At 39.1% G+C, this 18,919-nt stretch overlaps 1 protein-coding gene across 1 annotated transcript in view; it reads left to right on the forward strand.

The window, feature by feature from the left end:
* Positions 1–18,919, forward strand: part of Spata1 (spermatogenesis associated 1) — a 46,615-nt gene that overhangs the window by 14,901 nt on the left and 12,795 nt on the right. The window contains exons 4-10 of the mRNA XM_032897204.1: positions 1,982–2,099; positions 3,124–3,177; positions 3,269–3,488; positions 8,549–8,642; positions 9,146–9,227; positions 12,127–12,235; positions 12,823–12,948. Coding sequence (XP_032753095.1) covers positions 1,982–2,099; positions 3,124–3,177; positions 3,269–3,488; positions 8,549–8,642; positions 9,146–9,227; positions 12,127–12,235; positions 12,823–12,948 — 803 coding nt within the window. The remainder of the gene's footprint in view (positions 1–1,981; positions 2,100–3,123; positions 3,178–3,268; positions 3,489–8,548; positions 8,643–9,145; positions 9,228–12,126; positions 12,236–12,822; positions 12,949–18,919) is intronic.

The raw sequence follows: 18,919 nt of genomic DNA on the forward strand, positions 1-18,919 counted from the left end.
ACTCTGAGGTAGTGTCTGTCTTTCTCTCTGAGGTGTGTTTCCTGTAGGCAGCAGAATGCAGGGTCCTTGTTGCGTATCCAGTTTGTTAATCTGTGTCTTTTAATTGGGGGAATTGAGTCCATTGATGTTGAGAGATATTAAGGAATAGTGATTGTTGCTTCCTGTTATATTTGTATTTGGATGTGAGATTATGTTTGTGTCCTTTTTTTTCTCTTTGTTTTGTTGCCAAGGCGATTAGTTTTTTCTAGGGTGTAGCTTGCCTCCTTATGTTGGGCTTTACCATTTATTATCCTTTGTAGGGCTGGATTTGTAGAAAGATAATGTGTAAATTTGGTTTTGTCATGGAATATCTTGGTTTCTCCATCTATGTTAATTGAGAGTTGTGCTGGATACAGTAACCTGGGATGGCATTTGTGTTCTCTTAGGGTCTGTATGACATCTGTCCAGGATCTTCTGGCTTTCATAGTCTCTGGTGAGAAGTCTGGTGTGATTCTGATAGGTTTGCCTTTATATGTTACTTGACCTTTTATCCTTACTGCTTCTAATATTCTTTCTTTGTTTTGTGCATTTGGTGTTTTGACTATTATGTGATGGGAGGAGTTTCTTTTCTGGTCCAATCTATTTGGAGTTCTGTAGGCTTCTTCTATGTTTCCCTAACCTCTTTCTTTAGGTTAGGGAAGTTTTCTTCTACGATTCTGTTGAAGATATTTACTGGTCCTTTGAGCTGGGAGTTTTCACTCTCTTCTATACCTATTATCCTTAGGTTTGATCTTCTCATTGAGTCCTGGATTTCCTGTATGTTTTGGACCAGTAGCTTTTTCCGTTTTACATTATCTATGATTTCTATGGAATCTTCTGCTCCTGAGATTCTCTCTTCTATCTCTTGTATTCTGTTGGTGATGCTTGTATCTATGGCTCCTTGTCTCTTCCTTTGGTTTTCTATATCCAGGGTTGTCTCCTTTGTGCTTTCTTTTTATTGCTTCTATTTCCGCTTTTAATTCTTCACCTGTTTGATTGTGTTTTCCTGAATTCTTTTCAGGATTTTTGTGATTCCTCTCTATAGGCTTCTCCTTGTTTATTTATGTTTTCCTGCGTTTCTCTAAGGGAGTTCTTCATGTCTTTCTTGAAGTCCTCCATCATCATGATCAAATGTGATTTTAAATCTAGATCTTGCTTTTCTTGTGTGTTTGGATATTCAGTGTTTGCTTTGGTGGGAGAATTGGGCTCCGATGATGCCATGTAGTCTTGGTTTCTGTTGCTTGGGTTCCTGTGTTTGCCTCGCTATCAGGTTGTCTCTGGTGTTACCTTGTTCTGCTATTTCTGACAGTGGCGAGGCAGTCCTATAAGCCTGTGTGTCAGGAGTGCTGTAGACCTGTTTTCCTGTTTTCTTTCAGCCAGTTATGGGAACAGAGTGTTCTGCTTTCGGTGTGTAGTCTTTCCTGTGTACTGGTCTTCAGCTGTTCCTGTGGGCCTGTGTCCTGAGTCCACCAGGCAGGTCGCTTGGAGCAGAAAAGTTGGTCTTACCTGTGGTCCCGTGGCTGAAGTTGCTCCTGGGGGGCTGCTTTTGAGCCCTCTGTGAGGGCGGCAACCAGGAGGGCCTGCGCCGCTTTTTCCTGGGGTCCCAGATGGTGTTAGGTGTTTTCCTCTGGAGTCAGAAGTGGGCAGAGTGTAGTCTCTTCTGGCTTCCCAGGCGTGTCTGCCCCTCTGAAGGTTTAGCTCTCCCTCCCACGGGATTTGGGTGCAGGGAACTGTTGACCGGGTCCCTTCGGGTCTGGGCGGTGTGCATTTGTACAATTTTAAAAGACATATTGTTAGTCATTAGTTTTGAAAAGTACTTGTTGGAAAAATATCAAAGTTCCAGGCTGTGTAGAAACATAAGATGCTAAATTATATTTAATACATTAAATTAGAATTTACATTTGAGTAAGCTGAGTAAAGGTAATGTTTCAATTCTGTTTAAAACAATGTCATGGTATTTCAGAGTGTCTCCTCAACTTACTTTACAAGCTCTGAGGGAGCGTCTTGGTGAGTTTCTTGGTGTCGATGCTGTTGCAGAAAAATTTTTATTTCTGAAATGCATTGGAAATAATTTAGCTGTGGTAAGTTTTCTTCCTTTTTTTGTCCTTCTAAGTAAAGTCTATATTATCAAATTACATTTCTTAACTGCTTATGAAGTCAGTTCCTTCACTTACAATGAGATAATTTAGAACAAATTCTAAAACGTTTGTAATATTTTATTTTCAAATAGTAATGTTTTACTGCATATAAAGATAAATATGGGATTTGTCCTTAAAGTGTATTTGGTGTAGTGGTGAAGGTAAGTTATATAATATGAATAAATTAAACATTATATTTTATATAGTGAAGAACGAAAGATTTTCTAGCAGCAGAAGAAGGTAGGTAAGCAACATTGGGAAAGAAATGATACTAAAGCTTGCATTATAAAAGATAATTTTTCATCTTAAAAAGAATGAAGGGTCAGAAAAGATTTCTGAGCAAAGAAAATGATCAGAGGAATAGAAAATTAGGCAACTAAGAAAGAATGAACGGTTATATTTTGTTCTATTAACTGTGTCAGAAAGTGGAGAGGGCAGAGTTGAGAATGAATTATAAAGTATAGTTTTAAAGGTTTTGAATGTCAGAATACTTAAATTTTCTGAAGCCTTGCATATTTTGAGCAAAAGAATAGCACAGTTAGATCCTTTAATGAAAATTACTTTCATTCATTGAGAAGTGAAAGACATTGTGTGCACAAATTCAGTTTTACCATCTGAGGAGTTTCAGAACTCTTGATGCCTCTACCTCCCTGTTCATATCCATCTAATGAAAGTATGAAGGTTAACTTATTATGTACTACACACAGCATAGTACACCATACACACACACACACACACACACACACACACACCTTGATTCCCTTGCAAATTATTACCATAATTATTATTAGAAGATAGAGAATTTCAGTTAAGTTTGGTTCAGTGAATAGAAGTAGGATTGGATTGTACATTCTCTGTGACCTGGCCATAATTGCTTTTATTGATATGGTGTTTATCTTTCATAGAAAATCACAGAAAAAACGGAAAAATATCACAGATTTAATTTTTTCTTTTGTATCAAATCTAGGTAAAGGAAAAGCAAGAATCAGAACTGAAACTCAAGTCATTTGCTCCTCCATATGTATGTACTATGATCTTAAACCCACACTAATTTTAAAACTTAAAGTGGATTTTGTTAGGTTTGACCTTTAAAAAACTTTCCTATGTTTTAGGCACTTCAACCAGAATTATATTTGCTTCCTGTAATAGATCACTTAGGAAATGTTTATTCAGCATCGACAGTTAATTTAGACGAACAGCAGAGTGTTGATGATACTATGGAGATTGACGGAACAATCCACAGACCAGATAGTTTGTCTTTGTCAAAGGATGAACCTGGAGATCCAAGTTTGTTGGAAAATACATGGAGAGACTTTCCAAATCACGAAGAAGGTGATTTCAACTAAAATGGGAAAAACAAGAGTTCCTTATAATAAATTTGAGCTATCAAACCGATATGCAAGTTTTGGGCCAATCTAACCTTACAAATACAGGCAAGGAAAGCTATAGTTCAAGGGGGCTTTAAAATGGACAGGTGGGGAAACAATGCCTTGTTAAGATGAAGTAAGAGCTAGGGAGGCAGTTCCGGGTGTAACGTGTTAGACTTGCCGACATAAGGACCCACATTCAGTCCACAGAGCCTGAGTAAAACAAAACAAAAAGCGTTGGGCATAATCGTTTGGGCACTCGGTTTGGGAGTCAAAGACAGGTTAGACCCTTGGGATCTAGGTAACCCAGAGTAGCCTACCTATAGCCTGCTTGCTGAGCTCCACCCCAGGGATCTACCTCAAAACCACAGTGGTCAGACCTAGAAAGACGACTCGGGTGGCGTTTGCAAAGCACCTGAGTTTGGCTCCCCATCCCATCAGGCAGACCTTTGTATCTCCAGGCCAGGAGCTCTGCTGTCCTCTGGCCTCCATGGGCACCTGCACTCCTGTACCTCCCCACACAGACACACATGACCTAAAACAAAATGGATCTTTAAAGGCACACAGAGGTAGATGGCACTCAGAGGACACCTAAGATTGACTTCTGGTCTTCACATGTTCGTGTGTACACATGCCCATACACACTGGAGCACCTACATACACACCTGCACACAGAGTGGCAAACAACCAAAGTGTCTTAATTAAAATTAAGCTTACATAAAGCTGTGTAGACAAATGTCAGTTGAATGTTTCCATCATATTTCATAGGCAAATAAGCAGTGCAAGGGAAAACCAGGTATAGTAAGTGAAGTACATCTCCCCCAAACTAATGACAGTATCCGTTACAGCTGCAGGATTGTGCTTTGGGATACAGTTCTTGTCATCTCAATTTATTCTACACCACATGGTATTTCAAACACTGCTTCCTGTAAAGTTACTTCTGTCTTTTCTATGCCTGCTCCAGCTCCCAAATAAAGACACGAAGACCCCATAGGTATCACAAGCTCCTGGTCCTGTTTCTGGGCAGACACTGAGCTTTTCTTTTTCAGTAGGCTGTCTGTGCTGCCTACTGCCCAGTCACATGTCCCATTGCCTACCGTCTTGGTCTTGTCCTGGTTGCTCCTGCTCCATCAATATCCTCATGGCAGCTCCCCTGGGGATCTGCTCATGGTGAATGCTCACACTGAATCAATCTCTCTCTCCCCCTCTCCCTCTTCCTCTTCTTTTCTCATTCTCTCTCCTTCTCTCTCTCTCCTTCCTCTCCTCCTCACCCTGCTTGAGACCTCCACTTGAGTCCCTCTTTGGGATTTGAAGTCCCAAACTGGCTCCTCATTAACCAATCAGAGGTAATGGAAAACATTTTTAAACAACACTGGGATGGGAGATGCTTGATAATGTAGGTATCTGGACTGCAGTCAGATCTCTGGCATAGCAGTCAGCATCTGAATACACAAAAGCATCCCCAACAACTTCCTTCAATATTCCCTGTGCTAACACTTAGTATTAGTTGATGCCAGTGAGATAGATACTCAGTGGGAATCTTTATCTTGGCATGTATCTGTCATTCATGGTAATCCCTTAAAAACATTTACAGTAAACTCCAGTATTTCTGAATGGTACAAGGTGGAGTGCCTAATATAAGTGCAGTTGCTCTCCATGAAACTTAAGTTGTGTCAGATTTCACATTCTACATAAATTGTGATAACTGCACAAACTTAAAAAAAAAAAAACTTGATGGGAATGTTAAATTACACAAATTCTTCACAAATGTGGTTATTTTACATTTCTCTCTCTCTCTCTCTCTCTCTCTCTCTCTCTCTCTCTCTCTGTGTGTGTGTGTGTGTGTGTGTGTGTGTGTGTGTGTGTGTGTGTGTGTGTCAGAGAACACTTTGCACCTTGCTGGTTCCAGGGGTTTAAACTCAGGTCTTCAGATTTGATGAATGCCTTTACCTGCTGACACATCTTGCCAACACACACGTGGTTCTCAAATTGGGTTATGTTGGGGTCACAGGCCACACAGATAATAAGGGAAGGACCACTGACATCAGAAATAAACCAGAAGCAACTTTATTTACTGCAGGAAACTGCTTCTAACCAGTTAAGGTCCCAGTCAGGCTCGGAGCTGACAACACAACCTTGAATGGTTAAGAGCTGTCTTCTGAAGCATAAGCCACAGCAGATGTTCAGGGGATAATAAGGAAGGAATTCGAAAACTGAGGGTTAGTTCTCGAGCCAGGATGTGGCGGATAGCAGGATATTGGTATAGGCTCAGGCTATTCTAAGGCAGAAATCTTATCTCAACCTTTATTTCTGGGGCTCACGCAAGCCAGGTGGTTTTACTGCAACAAAAAAAGAATGCAGGGCTTGAGGAGACACAGTAAGACAGGGCAGCAGACCAGTGCCTTAGAAGTATTCAGGGCTCTTCATGTTAATGCTTGGTGCTTTCTGAAAACAAAAAAACTCCTACAATTCAAATGAGGTATTAAGGGACTGGTGAGATGGCTCAGCAGTTAAGAGCACTGACTGTTCTTCCATAGGACCTGAGTTCAATTCCCAGCAACCACATGGTGGCTCACAACCATCTGTAATGGGATCTGATGCCCTCTTCTGGTGTGTCTGAAGACAGCTAGTGTACTCATAGAAATAAAATCAATAAATCTTTAAAAAAACAAAACACACACAAACAAATGAAGTATTAATATATGCTAGTTCTTTAAAGTTCTAGAAACTAAAGTATGTATCAAGAATACATGATTCTACTACTCAGAAGTAACTTGTCAAACTTGTGAGATATATATAATTATATATTATATATACTATATATATAATCACAAATCTTATTGAAATTATGGTTTGAGTGTGAAACATTTCTGTAATGACCATGTTTTAAAGATTATTATCCCCAACTACTGTTACTATTTTTAGGAAGCTTGTGGAACCTTTGGGCCATTAGCCCATGGGAATGGGAGGTGGAATGTCATAGGTTGAATGTGGATTCATGTGTGAACACCTGGTTCCCAGCTTGTGGCATTGTTTTAGGAAATTGTGGAAGCTTGGATGTGAGGCCTAGCAGCAGACATAAGACCATCAGTATAGCAGGCCCTGATGTTTGTATTCTGCCTCCACTTCTACCACAAACTCTTGGCTTCCTGATCATTTCCAGTAACAAGCAACTGCCACCTGTTCTTGCCCCAAGATCCACAAGCCTCCTCTATAACCATGAACACCACCATGTCTTCCCAACCATGAACTATGTATCTTGATATTTCTTCATTTAGAAGTTTTTATCAGTAAGCTGGGCTTGAGTAATAGCCATCCCCAGTTTTATGCTTAGCTAAATATATTTTTTGAAAAATTTCAAGCTGTATATTTTGACTCATTGATTATATTTGGACAAATCATTGTTATTAAGGTTTTTATTGTCATAGCAAGGAGTTTTCATTTGTGTTTCTTTTCATCCAACAAGAAGGGATTTATAATTTTTATTGTTTATGTTAGTTTACAAAGGAATTTCTTGAAAACATTCTATAACTTTATTTTGTGTAGAAGAAAAGATCTGAAATCATTTCTTTCCTTATGATTCACCCCTTTCAGTCTCCTCCTGAATGTGAATTATCTTCATTAGATAAGCATGACTGGCAAGAACATGCAAAGTCCATGTTTGGCAGGTGTATTAAAGGAAGATAGGGAGAGGTGAAGTCTGGTGCTGCAAAATTCAAGTACCCCAAATTCTGAAACTTAAAATGTTAGCATGAATACCTCCAGAATGATTCCTTCGTACAATCATGATATGGATGGCATTTTCAGGATTTACTTAATGGTGTCAATTTAGTCAAGCATCATGTTTTTACACCATTACAGTATGAGGAGAGAGGATGAACGTGTATCATGAACTTGTATTTCTAGAGAGGTAGCTAAGGATTTTTAAGAACTCTGTGAACAAACTGAAGAGTTCAGTAGACAGTGGAAGTCACCTGGACTATTTAAGAAGAGTGACATGATTGGACTTCAGTCCTAGAAATACAATTTAGGTAGCAAGACGAGGAGGAGACTTAGGCACTACAAGCCCGATCTGGAAGAGGACCGTTGGGATTGCAACCAGATCTTGAAGTCAGGGATTCCTAAGACATGGAAAGGTGCTTCACCACTATGGCATTTGGAAGAGAAGGTGGGGACATCAGGCCTGCCAGGACCTGGGCTGTGTTTTAGTTAAGGCCACGTTTAGAGCACTGAATGAGAGGCTTATTGCATTTTCCCTGCTGATTAAAGCTGTTATACACATATTAGTACTCTGCACCCTCACCTGCCATTTATTTGCTTGGATTCCTCTTTCATTTTGTCACAAACAATTCACGGTGCACATCTCAGTTTCCAAGTTACTCCTTTTCTGTGACTCTATAATCCTCACAAACCATCCTTATCATTCAAGAGGAAATATAGAAAGGGGTCTCTTGTTATGAAGATGCACAGATGTCCCCTGCTGCTGTACATCATGCTTCGTATTGTCGGCTGGAATGGCCAGTTCCCAGACCCTGCCAGAGAGGCCACAGATCTACTAGGTTTGCATTAGCATTTCTGTGAGAGGTGGGTGAGGTAGGGGAGCAGAGCGGGCTTTACTGTTTTAAGAAGCTGTTACGTCTAATTTTGATTCATTTAATATTAATGAGATCATTTTGTAAATTCCTGCTTGCTTTACATTGCCAGTATCAACCGGGAAATGGGTAGTAGATTAAAATCATACAGCTTCAAGTTAAAAGAAGTTTTTGTTTATTTGTTTTTATGTATTTGTGTTTTGCCTGCATATACATGCACCACATTCATGCAGTGTCAAGGAGGCCAGAAGAGTTCACTAAACAATCTTTTACTCATACAAACTATGAGTTATATTGTAAAACTTATTCTGGAAAATATGTACTAGTAAGTTCATGAGATAAGGTTATAATGTATACATATGAAAACAATGCTTATTTTTACTATTTTCCCATTATTTGAATTTTAATTGCCATTGTATGAACAAAACACCAGCTGAGGAAAGCCAGCCTACACAACAGCACTTTGGAAATCCCAGGTTGCCAGGATCATTGGAAGAGTCAGATGATTGTTTGGGGAACATAAAAAGGTAATTAGTATAAATGGTGATTACACATATTCTACTCTGGAGTATAAGGGAAAGAATGTATTTACACAATGATTTATCTTGCAGTCCTTTCAAATTAGATGACAATTGTATAAACAAGAGAGTTCGATTCACGCAAGAACTACATTTCTAATAATTCTTAGTCTCATCATAGATCCATAGTGATGTATTGTTTTACTATTCAAATTAAATGTGGTTTGTGTTGACCATTAATGAGTTTGAGAGAAAATATATATCTCAGAGTCTCCCTATGATGCCCAGACTGGTCCTAACCTCCGAGGCTCAGGCAGTCCTCTGCTTCAGCCAGGGAAGAAGTTGGGACCACTGATACAAGCCACCCATCGATTTGAGGTTAATTTTAAACAATTTAAGTTATATTTATATTTATAAAACATCAAAGCAATCATTCCTATATGAAGAGTAGATACTAATACTCATGGAATCAAGTTTTAATATTCCCTTCAAATTTGTTATTCTCTTTTAAGTCCATTCCTTTGGAAAAATAATGATGAGGATGAGGGTGAGGAGGACGATAAGGCAACCGTCAACAGAAGGCTAGCCAAACTGGTATGATTAAAATTTTGCTTAAATGTAGTACTGCAATATAATATTAATAGAGAAATTAAAACTGAGCTACAGATTAAATATGTTTTTATTTATAATGCCATATTTTCCTATAATATCAAATATCATCACTGTTGATTTAAATTTTGTTTCTGCTCTTGTGAAGAGATAATATGTCCAAATGAGTGGGATGAGAATGCTTTGTCTTAAATGTTTTCACTTTTTAAAGGTGCTTTTCACCTTTACCTGTCAATACCTTAGCTCCTTAGAAGAGACTTCCTGAGTGAGTTGACAGGGTCTATAGAAGTAGTCGATTGTTATCACCACTGCCCAGTTACTAGCAGTGTGGATTCACGCAATAGCAAAAGTCTAAAGGAGCGAGTGGAGCCTGCATCACCAGTTTATTCTCAGCAGCTAATAAGACCTGGAGAGGATCTTGTGGATATATGCAGCATGGACTCAGAACATTAAGGTGCTAGAAGTAGTACATTTAGTAAGCTACCTATGAGTATCTGTCACCAGGCACTCTTCTAAGCATTTTGTACTTACTAATTTAATTCCCATTTCCTCTGCAAGCAACAGTGAAACCTTATGAGGAAGATATGGTTATAAATCTTGATTGCTGACTTAATTGGATTAAAATATGCCTAGGAATTAGGAAGGAACATTTCTGGATGTGTCTGTGAGGGTGATTTCAGAGAGAAAAGTATAGAAGATCCAACCTAAATGAAGATTCCATGCCCAAGCATGCTGGGGCCTGGACAGGGGGAGGAAGGGGAAGTCTACTTGTAGATACCTTATTCTGGTACCGGCCACTATGAAGCAAATGGTTTGCTTGGCCATACAGTCATGGTGCCATGTCGCTGTCTCATCACAGACACTAGTAATAGAGAAAGCCAGCTGTGGACTGAGACCTCTAGAGCTGAAATCAATCTTTCCATCCTGCAGAGATTATCAAATACAGGTATTTTCAGTGGCTGAGTGGTTCTTTTCTGCTACCTTAACTCAGTGGAACTCTCATCTTGGCAATTAACCCTCAAGAAACACCTCTTCTTTCAAAGCACTTTCCTCACTTTTTCAGAAACTGTATCTGGTCATCATAGCAATCTCCAGTCCCCTATAATTTCAGTTCCTGTTGAGTTTTGGTCTATTGCTATATGTTGTAATACTAAATTCTACACTAGTTCTAGGCCTAAGAGTTACTTCCTATGTTTATAAGCTTTTGTTATGCAAACCTTGTTCCTTTATTTAAAACTATTGGTTAAGTAAAATTGGCTACAGCCAATTACTGAAGGGATTAGAGGCAGGTGGTTTAAAGTGACTTTGTTGGAGGAGGAGAGAAGGAGGAAGAAGAAAGTGAAAGAGAGAAGAAGCAGTAGTCAGGGAAGAGGAAGCATGAACACAGGGCTAGGAGAAACAAGTATCTGGGGTACACCACTGGGGAAGTAGCCAGGCCTACAATTAGAAGAGTAGATTAGGGGTGACTGCCCAGTAATTGTCAAAGCCAAATAAAATAACTGTAGTCCAAGTCTCATTTATTTGTAAGCTAGTTGGGGATAAGCTGAAATTGGTTGTACTACAAGTTCCTTGTTTTTGGACCCTCTCATTCAAACCTTTTTGCTCTTGGTGGAGTCTTGCCTCTCTAAAATGCATCATGGTTGACATTTCTATGCTATCTGTGTATAGTGTTATCTAATATAAATTGCATCTGACTCTGCTCTAATGTTGAGTTCCTGGCTGCACAATGAGTTGCACTTACAGTTGCAGGATTCTGTGATCTTCTGATGTATATATAAGTTACCTGACTTCCTTTTATGGAAAGTTTGGAAAGATGTATGGAGAAATCCTAATTTCTATTACCTTGTAGAAACTTGATTCTATAACTTACTCCAGAAAGAAAACAAAATATGAATAATACTTGATTAATTTAAAAAGTTTGTAACTAGGGGCTGGAGAGACATCTCAGTGGTTAAGAGCACTAATTGTTCATCCAGAGGTCCTGAGTTCAAATCCCAGCAACCACATGGTGGCTCACAACCCTGTACTGAGATCCAATGGCCTCTTCTGGTGTGTCTGAAGACAGTGACTTACATATAATAAATATTTTTAAAAAGGAGTAACTAGTAGAGAATTAAAAACCTAGTAGAACTGAAAATAATTTAAGACCTATAAAAATAATGAGACAGACGTCAACACAGCAAGGCTTGAGCTGACAAGAACAGGTAAATTAGGACAACTGAGACAAGAGCTGGCACATGGTTCGGCAGGGTTAGGTGCTTGCCATGAAGCCTGATAGATAACACCAGGGCTCACCTGATGGAAGGAGAGAACCACAAGCTGTCCTCTGACCTCTATGGTCATAAAGCACACACAAAACAAGTATATAAGTGCAAAAACAAGGAGGAAGAGGAGGAGGAGGAGAAGGAAGAAGAAAAGGAGAAAGAAGAAATATAAATATAAGCAGTGGAGGTAGGACATAGAAGAATAAGATACAAAACAATACGCTAACATTTTGAAAATGCAGTGGACTCATCAATTTTCTTGGCAAGTATAAGTTATCAAAATTGACTCCAGGTAACAAACATCAGTAGCCATCTTAAAACTTAAAGAAGTTATGTTATCAAGCCACTAAGACTAGAACTCTTGAAAAGAAATCACATTTGGAAGAAAGATAATGAATTTTTAAAGCTTTTGCTTATATGGTCTTCATAAAATATCCAATGATTAGTGAAATGGAAAGATGAGACATAAGAAATAACTATAACTATAAATATAGAATTGGGAGTTGATCACTATACAATAAAAAGGACATTGCTAGTATGCATTAGCAACATTGGTAGACAAAATAAAAGAGTGTTGCTTCCTCCTGTCATCTTCTGTTCATCCTCACATTTGCTCACAGGTGTGTGACAAGGAGCACAGCGCCCTACCAGATCTGATTGATTTTCCTTCATTCCCTTCTCAACGTGTTTCTTCAAGATTAGTGGATACCTCATTAATGAAAATTGAAAGTAAGTGTTTGTGACACTGTGAGTATATATATTTCTGTGTGAGGCAAGGCAAAGTTAACTATGTTAATAAGGAATTGCTGTTTAATGGCCAGAAAGTTTCAGCTCATGATTACTTTTTAAGTTATGGAGCTGGATGGTGGGAACAACATTGCAAGTAAATTAATGCCACCTAATTGTACTCTGAAAATAGTTAAATGGTAAATTTTGTTATACATATTTTACTGTAACAAAAAGCTGCATTATATTAATTTTGTGTTTGTTATAGTATTATATAGTATTATATAAATATTAGCTAGTATTAATATTTACTTTGGGCCCCAAATAAATAAACTAAAAAATTTCAAGAGTAACTCAAACCTGACTACCTAGTTTCACACATATATGTAAATGCAGAAGAAATACACTGTTTTATAAATCCATGCAAATCAAAATGTCTCCTCCTTTTTTTCCATAGCAGAAAGAAAAACATTTTTTGGTTATATTTCATTCTTGTTGTTTACATACTTCTGGGTTTTTAACTCTGTCTTTTGGAATATGAAATATCTTTTAGCTTTTCAGAATTAATAACTAGGCTATCATCTCTCTAGGAGAGAAGATTATTGAACAAATGAAGCAAGTAAAGGAAGAACGGAAATATCTGGAAAATATTAGAGAAGAACTAATAAAAAAAGTTGAAAAGCTGTTTGAACAAAGTAAATCAAAACGATATCATGGTAAAGTTTATCACCCATATTTTGTAACTATAAATGAAACTAATCCTAAGTTATACAAGGTGATACTTACAGCATAAACAATAGAATTATAATTAATATTTACTGTTTCACTTGTTACAGTTTAAGTAATACTTGGTTGACATTGATTCAATATAGAAAACACAGTCATTCAACTTTTATACATGTTTTGCATAAGGCTTTGTACATTAAAATGCAAATATTTTGTCACCAAAACTTATTTTTACTTAATTCCTTCACTCATTTATTAAATATGTACTCATGTGGTTAGTAGATGTAGACACTGTCGTAAGGGCTGGGGAGATACTGACAGGCACACAATCATGACCCTAAGTCTAGAGTCCAATGGGGAAATGATAACTAACAAGAATAAATAAGACCTCCTGTTTAGTGCTATTATAAAGGAACTACACAATTGTATGGGTAGGAATTCAAAGGAAGAACACTTAAATTGGATGGGATAAAAATCAAGAAAGCCTTCCAGAAAGCATTGGCTATGCTAGGACCCACATGTACTTCTTGACTCTGAGCCTTCTTTTCCCTAGCCCTCAACGATCCTCTTCTACCTTGTCCTTCTGCTCATTTCTACTCAGCTCACTGGCTTGTTTCCTACAGGTCATCCAAGGTCATCTACCTCGGGCTGTAGGAGCTGTCTTGGAATCTTGGAGCTGCCCTGGGTGCTTAATGCTGGGATGTATGTGCCTTTCTGCTTTACTGATGTGGATAAGTGAAGGGACTTAGGAGAATCTTGCAATATAATCAGAAGGAATTTGGTTAGGGCTCGTGGGAATGAATGGAAACGTAAGCCAGGATGAAGAAAGTGTAAGATAATTGTAAAAGCATCTTTTATTTGCCTGATGTAACTGTTATCTCAGAGGCTCACTGCCTCTGTCTGCTAACCTAAGCCTAGTCCTGGAAGCTTCTAGCCTCCATATAATCTTATCTAGGCCTAGAATGTTTTCAGCCTCTGAGACTCACATCTGAATAAGCTCACTCTTTCTAGCTTTCTGAGCTCTGGCTGGATGCTCACCTCAGCTGTTCTGGCTCAAACTCCTCTCTGTGCTGACTCAAACTGGCGTCTTTCAGCTCCTGACTGACTTGCACTGCTGGGCCTTGTACTAATACTGGCATCTGTTCTAGTCTTCTGGCTCCTTCTCGTTCTCCAGCTCATTCTGTCTTTACCTGTGTCTAGCTGGTTCTCTCTTCAGCTTCTCTCTGTAAAACTCTCCCAGTAAAAACTGCCTCTGTAGTCTACAAACTGAACTGCCTTAAACTCAGCTGCCTCTCAATTGTCTGACTTAATCGAATTGACGAGAACTCAGAGATCTACATGTTTCTGTCTCCTGAGTGCTGAGATTAAAGGTGTGCACCACCATGACTGGACCCAAACTTTCTGTTACTTGAAACTTGTTCTATACCATGCTTGCCTTGAACTCAGAGATCTGCTTGGCCTCTGTTCCTAGGATTAAAGGCATGTATATATTCCAGCTAGATCATACACACCTAGAACATCTTTAGATGTGATCTCTTCCAGAGCAGCCATGTTAGAATTAAAATTCCTCTACTGACAATGATTTGAGAAATGTTAAAAGATTTGGGAGGCCTTCCTTTTGGGTTGCATCTGAGGATTATGAAGAAAAAGCCATATGTAGAATTAATTTATTTTAGAATTCTTAATTTATAGCAAAATACTCAACAGCACAAAAAGTAGCTGGAAGGCCATGGACCATTTCATAATGTCTGAAGGACATGTTTAAGAATATTGAATTGTTATCTTAGAAGCCGCAGCATTGAGTAATGCTGGAGGAATCTAATGAACACTGGAGTAGAAGTCACAGGGCCCAGATTCCAAACCTGAGTCAGTCTTTTACTTAGGCAAGGTTTTCCTTTTCCTTGAACTTATTACTCTTTCCGTATCTAAAATGGAAACTATTAGTCACTTATTACTTCAAAACTAATGCACACAGAGAGACAGAGATCTCATGATCCTGCTGTGTGCTGATTATTTTAAGTACTAAGGATGCAGCAATGAACAGAATAGACAGGTTCTGGCCCTGCCATGAGAAGCATGCTTCCAAATGGTAGGAGACTGATAGTAAGACAATATCAGCTAGTAGTCCACATTTTAAAACTAAAAGGTCACAGTTGGGGCTGGAGAACTGGCTGCGTGCTTTTCCAGAGGATCTGAGATCAGGTCTCAACAGACATACAGTAGCTATCAGTCACCTCTGACTTCAGTTCCAAGAGATCCAATGCCTCTGCCTCTGGGAAATGCGCACAAGCCGGCCAGATGAGCATGCAGGCGAAAACATTTTTTTTTTTTTTTATAAACTTGAGTATTTCTTATGTACATTTGGCAAACATCCCCTTCCTCCCCCCTTCCTTATGGGTGTTCCTCCCACCTCCCCCATTGCCGCCCTCCCCGACAGTCTAGTTCACTGGGGGTTCAGTCTTAGCAGGACCCAGGGCTTCTCCTTCCACTGGTGCTCTTACTAGGATATTCATTGCTACCTATGAGGTCAGAGTCCAGGGTCAGTCCATGTATAGTCTTTAGGTAGTGGCTTAGTCCCTGGAAGCTCTGGTTGCTTGGCATTGTTGTACATATGGAGTCTCAAGCTCCTTCAAGCTCTTCCAGTTCATTCTCTGATTCCTTCAACGGGGGTCCCGTTCTCAGTTCAGTGGTTTCCTGCTGGCATTCGCCTCTGTATTTGCTGTATTCTGGCTGTGTCTCTCAGGTTCGATCTACATCCGGCTCCTGTCGGTCTGCACTTCTTTGCTTCATCCATCTTGTCTAATTGGGTGGCTCTATATGTATGGGCCACATGTGGGCAGGCTCTGAATGGGTGTTCCTTCAGTCTCTGTTTTAATCTTTGCCTCTCTTTCCTGCCAAGGGTATTCTTGTTCCCCTTTAAAGAAGGAGTGAAGCCTTCACATTTTGATCATCCGTCTTGAGTTTCATTTGTTCTAGGCCACTAGGGTAATTCAAGCATTTGGGCTAATAGCCACTTATCAGTGAGTGCATACCATGTATGTCTTTCTGTGATTGGGTTAGCTCACTCAGAATGATATTTTCCAGTTCCAACCATTTGCCACCCAATTTCATAAAGTCGTTGTTTTTGATAGCTGAGTAATATTCCATTGTGTAGATGTACCACATTTTCTGTATCCATTCCTCTGTTGAAGGGCATCTGGGTTCTTTCCAGCTTCTGGCTATTATAAATAAAAGGCTGCGATGAACATAGTGGAGCACGTGTCTTTTTTATATGTTGGGGCATCTTTTGGGTATATGCCCAAGAGAGGTATAGCTGGATCCTCAGGCAGTTCAATGTCCAATTTTCTGAGAAACCTCCAGACTGATTTCCAGAATGGTTGTACCAGTCTGCAACCCCACCAACAATGGAGGAGTGTTCCTCTTTCTCCGATCCTCGCCAGCATTTGCTGTCACCTGAGTTTTGATCTTAGCCATTCTCACTGGTGTGAGGTGAAATCTCAGGGTTGTTTTGATTTGCATTTCCTGATGACTAAAGATGTTGAACATTTCTTTAGGTGTTTCTCAGCCATTCGGCATTCCTCAGCTGTGAATTCTTTGTTTAGCTCTGAACCCCATTTTTAATAGGGTTATTTGTCTCCCAAGCGGTCTAACTTTTTTTGAGTTCTTTGTATATTTTGGATATAAGGCCTCTATCTGTTGTAGGATTGGTAAAGATCTTTTCCCAGTCTGTTGGTTGCCGTTTTGTCCTGACCACAGTGTCCTTTGCCTTACAGAAGCTTTGTAGTTTTATGAGATCCCATTTGTCGATTCTTGATCTTAGAGCATAAGCCATTGGTGTTTTGTTCAGGAAATTTTTTCCAGTGCCCATGTGTTCCAGATGCTTCCCTAGTTTTTCTTCTATTAGTTTGAGTGTGTCTGGTTTGATGTGGAGGTCCTTGATCCACTTGGACTTAAGCTTTGTACAGGGTGATAAGCATGGATCGATCTGCATTCTTCTACATGTTGACCTCCAGTTGAACCAGCACCATTTGCTGAAAATGCTATCTTTTTCCATTGGATGGATTTGGCTCCTTTGTCAAAAAAATCAAGTGACCATAGGTGTGGGTTCATTTCTGGGTCTTCAATTCTATTCCATTGGTCTATCTGTCTGTCTCTGTACCAATACCATGCAGTTTTTATCACAATTGCTCTGTAATACTGCTTGAGTTCAGGGATAGCGATTCCCCAAGTCCTTTTTTATTGTTGAGCATAGTTTTAGCTATCCTGGGTTTTTTGTTATTCCAGATGAATTTGCAAATTGTTCTGTCTAACTCTTTGAAGAATTGGATTGGTATTTTGATGGGGATTGCATTGAATCTGTAGATCGCTTTTTGCAGAATGGCCATTTTTACTATATTAATCCTGCCAATCCATGAGCATGGGAGATCTTTCCATCTTCTGAGGTCTTCTTCAATTTCTTTCTTCAGAGTCTTGAAGTTCTTGTTGTACAAATCTTTTTTTGCTTGGTTAAAGTCACACCGAGGTACTTTATATTATTTGGGTCTATTATGAAGGGTGTCGTTTCCCTAATTTCTTTCTCGGCTTGTTTCTCTTTTGTGTAGAGGAAGGCTACTGATTTATTTGAGTTAATTTTATACCCAGCCACTTTGCTGAAGTTGTTTATCAGCTTTAGTAGTTCTCTAGTGGAACTTTTGGGATCACTTAAATATACTATCATATCATCTGCAAATAGTGATATTTTGACTTCTTCTTTTCCGATCTGTATGCCCTTGACCTCCTTTTGGTTGCTGATTGATCTGGCTGGAACTTCAAGAACTATATTGAATAAGTAGGGAGAGAGTGGGCAGCCTTGTCTAGTCCCTGATTTTAGTGGGATTGCTTCAAGTTTCTCTCCATTTAGTTTAATGTTAGCCACTGGTTTGCTGTATATGGCTTTTACTATGTTTAGGTATGGGCCTTGGATTCCTATTCTTTCCAGGACTTTTATCATGAAGGGGTGTTGAATTTTGTCAAATGCTTTCTCAGCATCTAATGAAATGATCATGTGGTTTTGTTCTTTCAGTTTGTTTATATAATGGATCACGTTGATGGTTTTCCAGATATTAAACCATCCCTGCATGCCTGGGATGAAGCCTACTTGATCATGGTGGATGATTGTTTTGATGTGCTCTTGGATTCGGTTTGCCAGAATTTTGTTGAGTATTTTTTGCGTCGATGTTCATAAGGGAAATTGGTCTGAAGTTCTCTTTCCTTGTTGGGTCTTTGTGTGGTTTAGGTATAAGAGTAATTGTGGCTTCATAGAAGGAGTTCGGTAGTGCTCCATCTGTTTCAATTTTGTGGAATAGTTTGGATAATATTGGTATGAGGTCTTCTATGAAGGTCTGATAGAATTCTGCACTAAAGCCGTCTGGACCTGGGCTCTTTTTGGTTGGGAGACCTTTAATGACTGCTTCTATTTCCTTAGGAGATATGGGGTTGTTTAACTGGTTTATCTGTTCCTGATTTAACTTCGGTACCTGGTATCTGTCTAGGAAATTGTCCATTTCCTGCAGATTTTCAAGTTTTGTTGAGTATAGGCTTTTATAGTAAGATCTGATGATATTTTGAATTTCCTCTGAATCTGTAGTTATGTCTCCCTTTTCATTTCTGATTTTGTTAATTTGGACACACTCTCTGTGTCCTCTCGTTAGTCTGGCTAAGGGTTTATCTATCTTGTTGATTTTCTCAAAGAACCAACTTTTGGTTCTGTTGATTCTTTCTATGGTCCTTTTTGTTTCTACTTGGTTGATTTCAGCTCTGAGTTTGATTATTTCCTGCCTTCTACTCCTCCTGGGTGTATTTGCTTCTTTTTGTTCTAGAGCTTTTAGGTGTGCTGTCAAGCTGCTGACATATGCTCTTTCCTGTTTCTTTCTGCAGGCACTCAGCGCTATGAGTTTTCCTCTTAGCACAGCTTTCATCGTG

This window comes from Rattus rattus, chromosome 3 (genome assembly GCF_011064425.1).
Source record: "Rattus rattus isolate New Zealand chromosome 3, Rrattus_CSIRO_v1, whole genome shotgun sequence".
Lineage (NCBI taxonomy): Eukaryota > Metazoa > Chordata > Mammalia > Rodentia > Muridae > Rattus > Rattus rattus.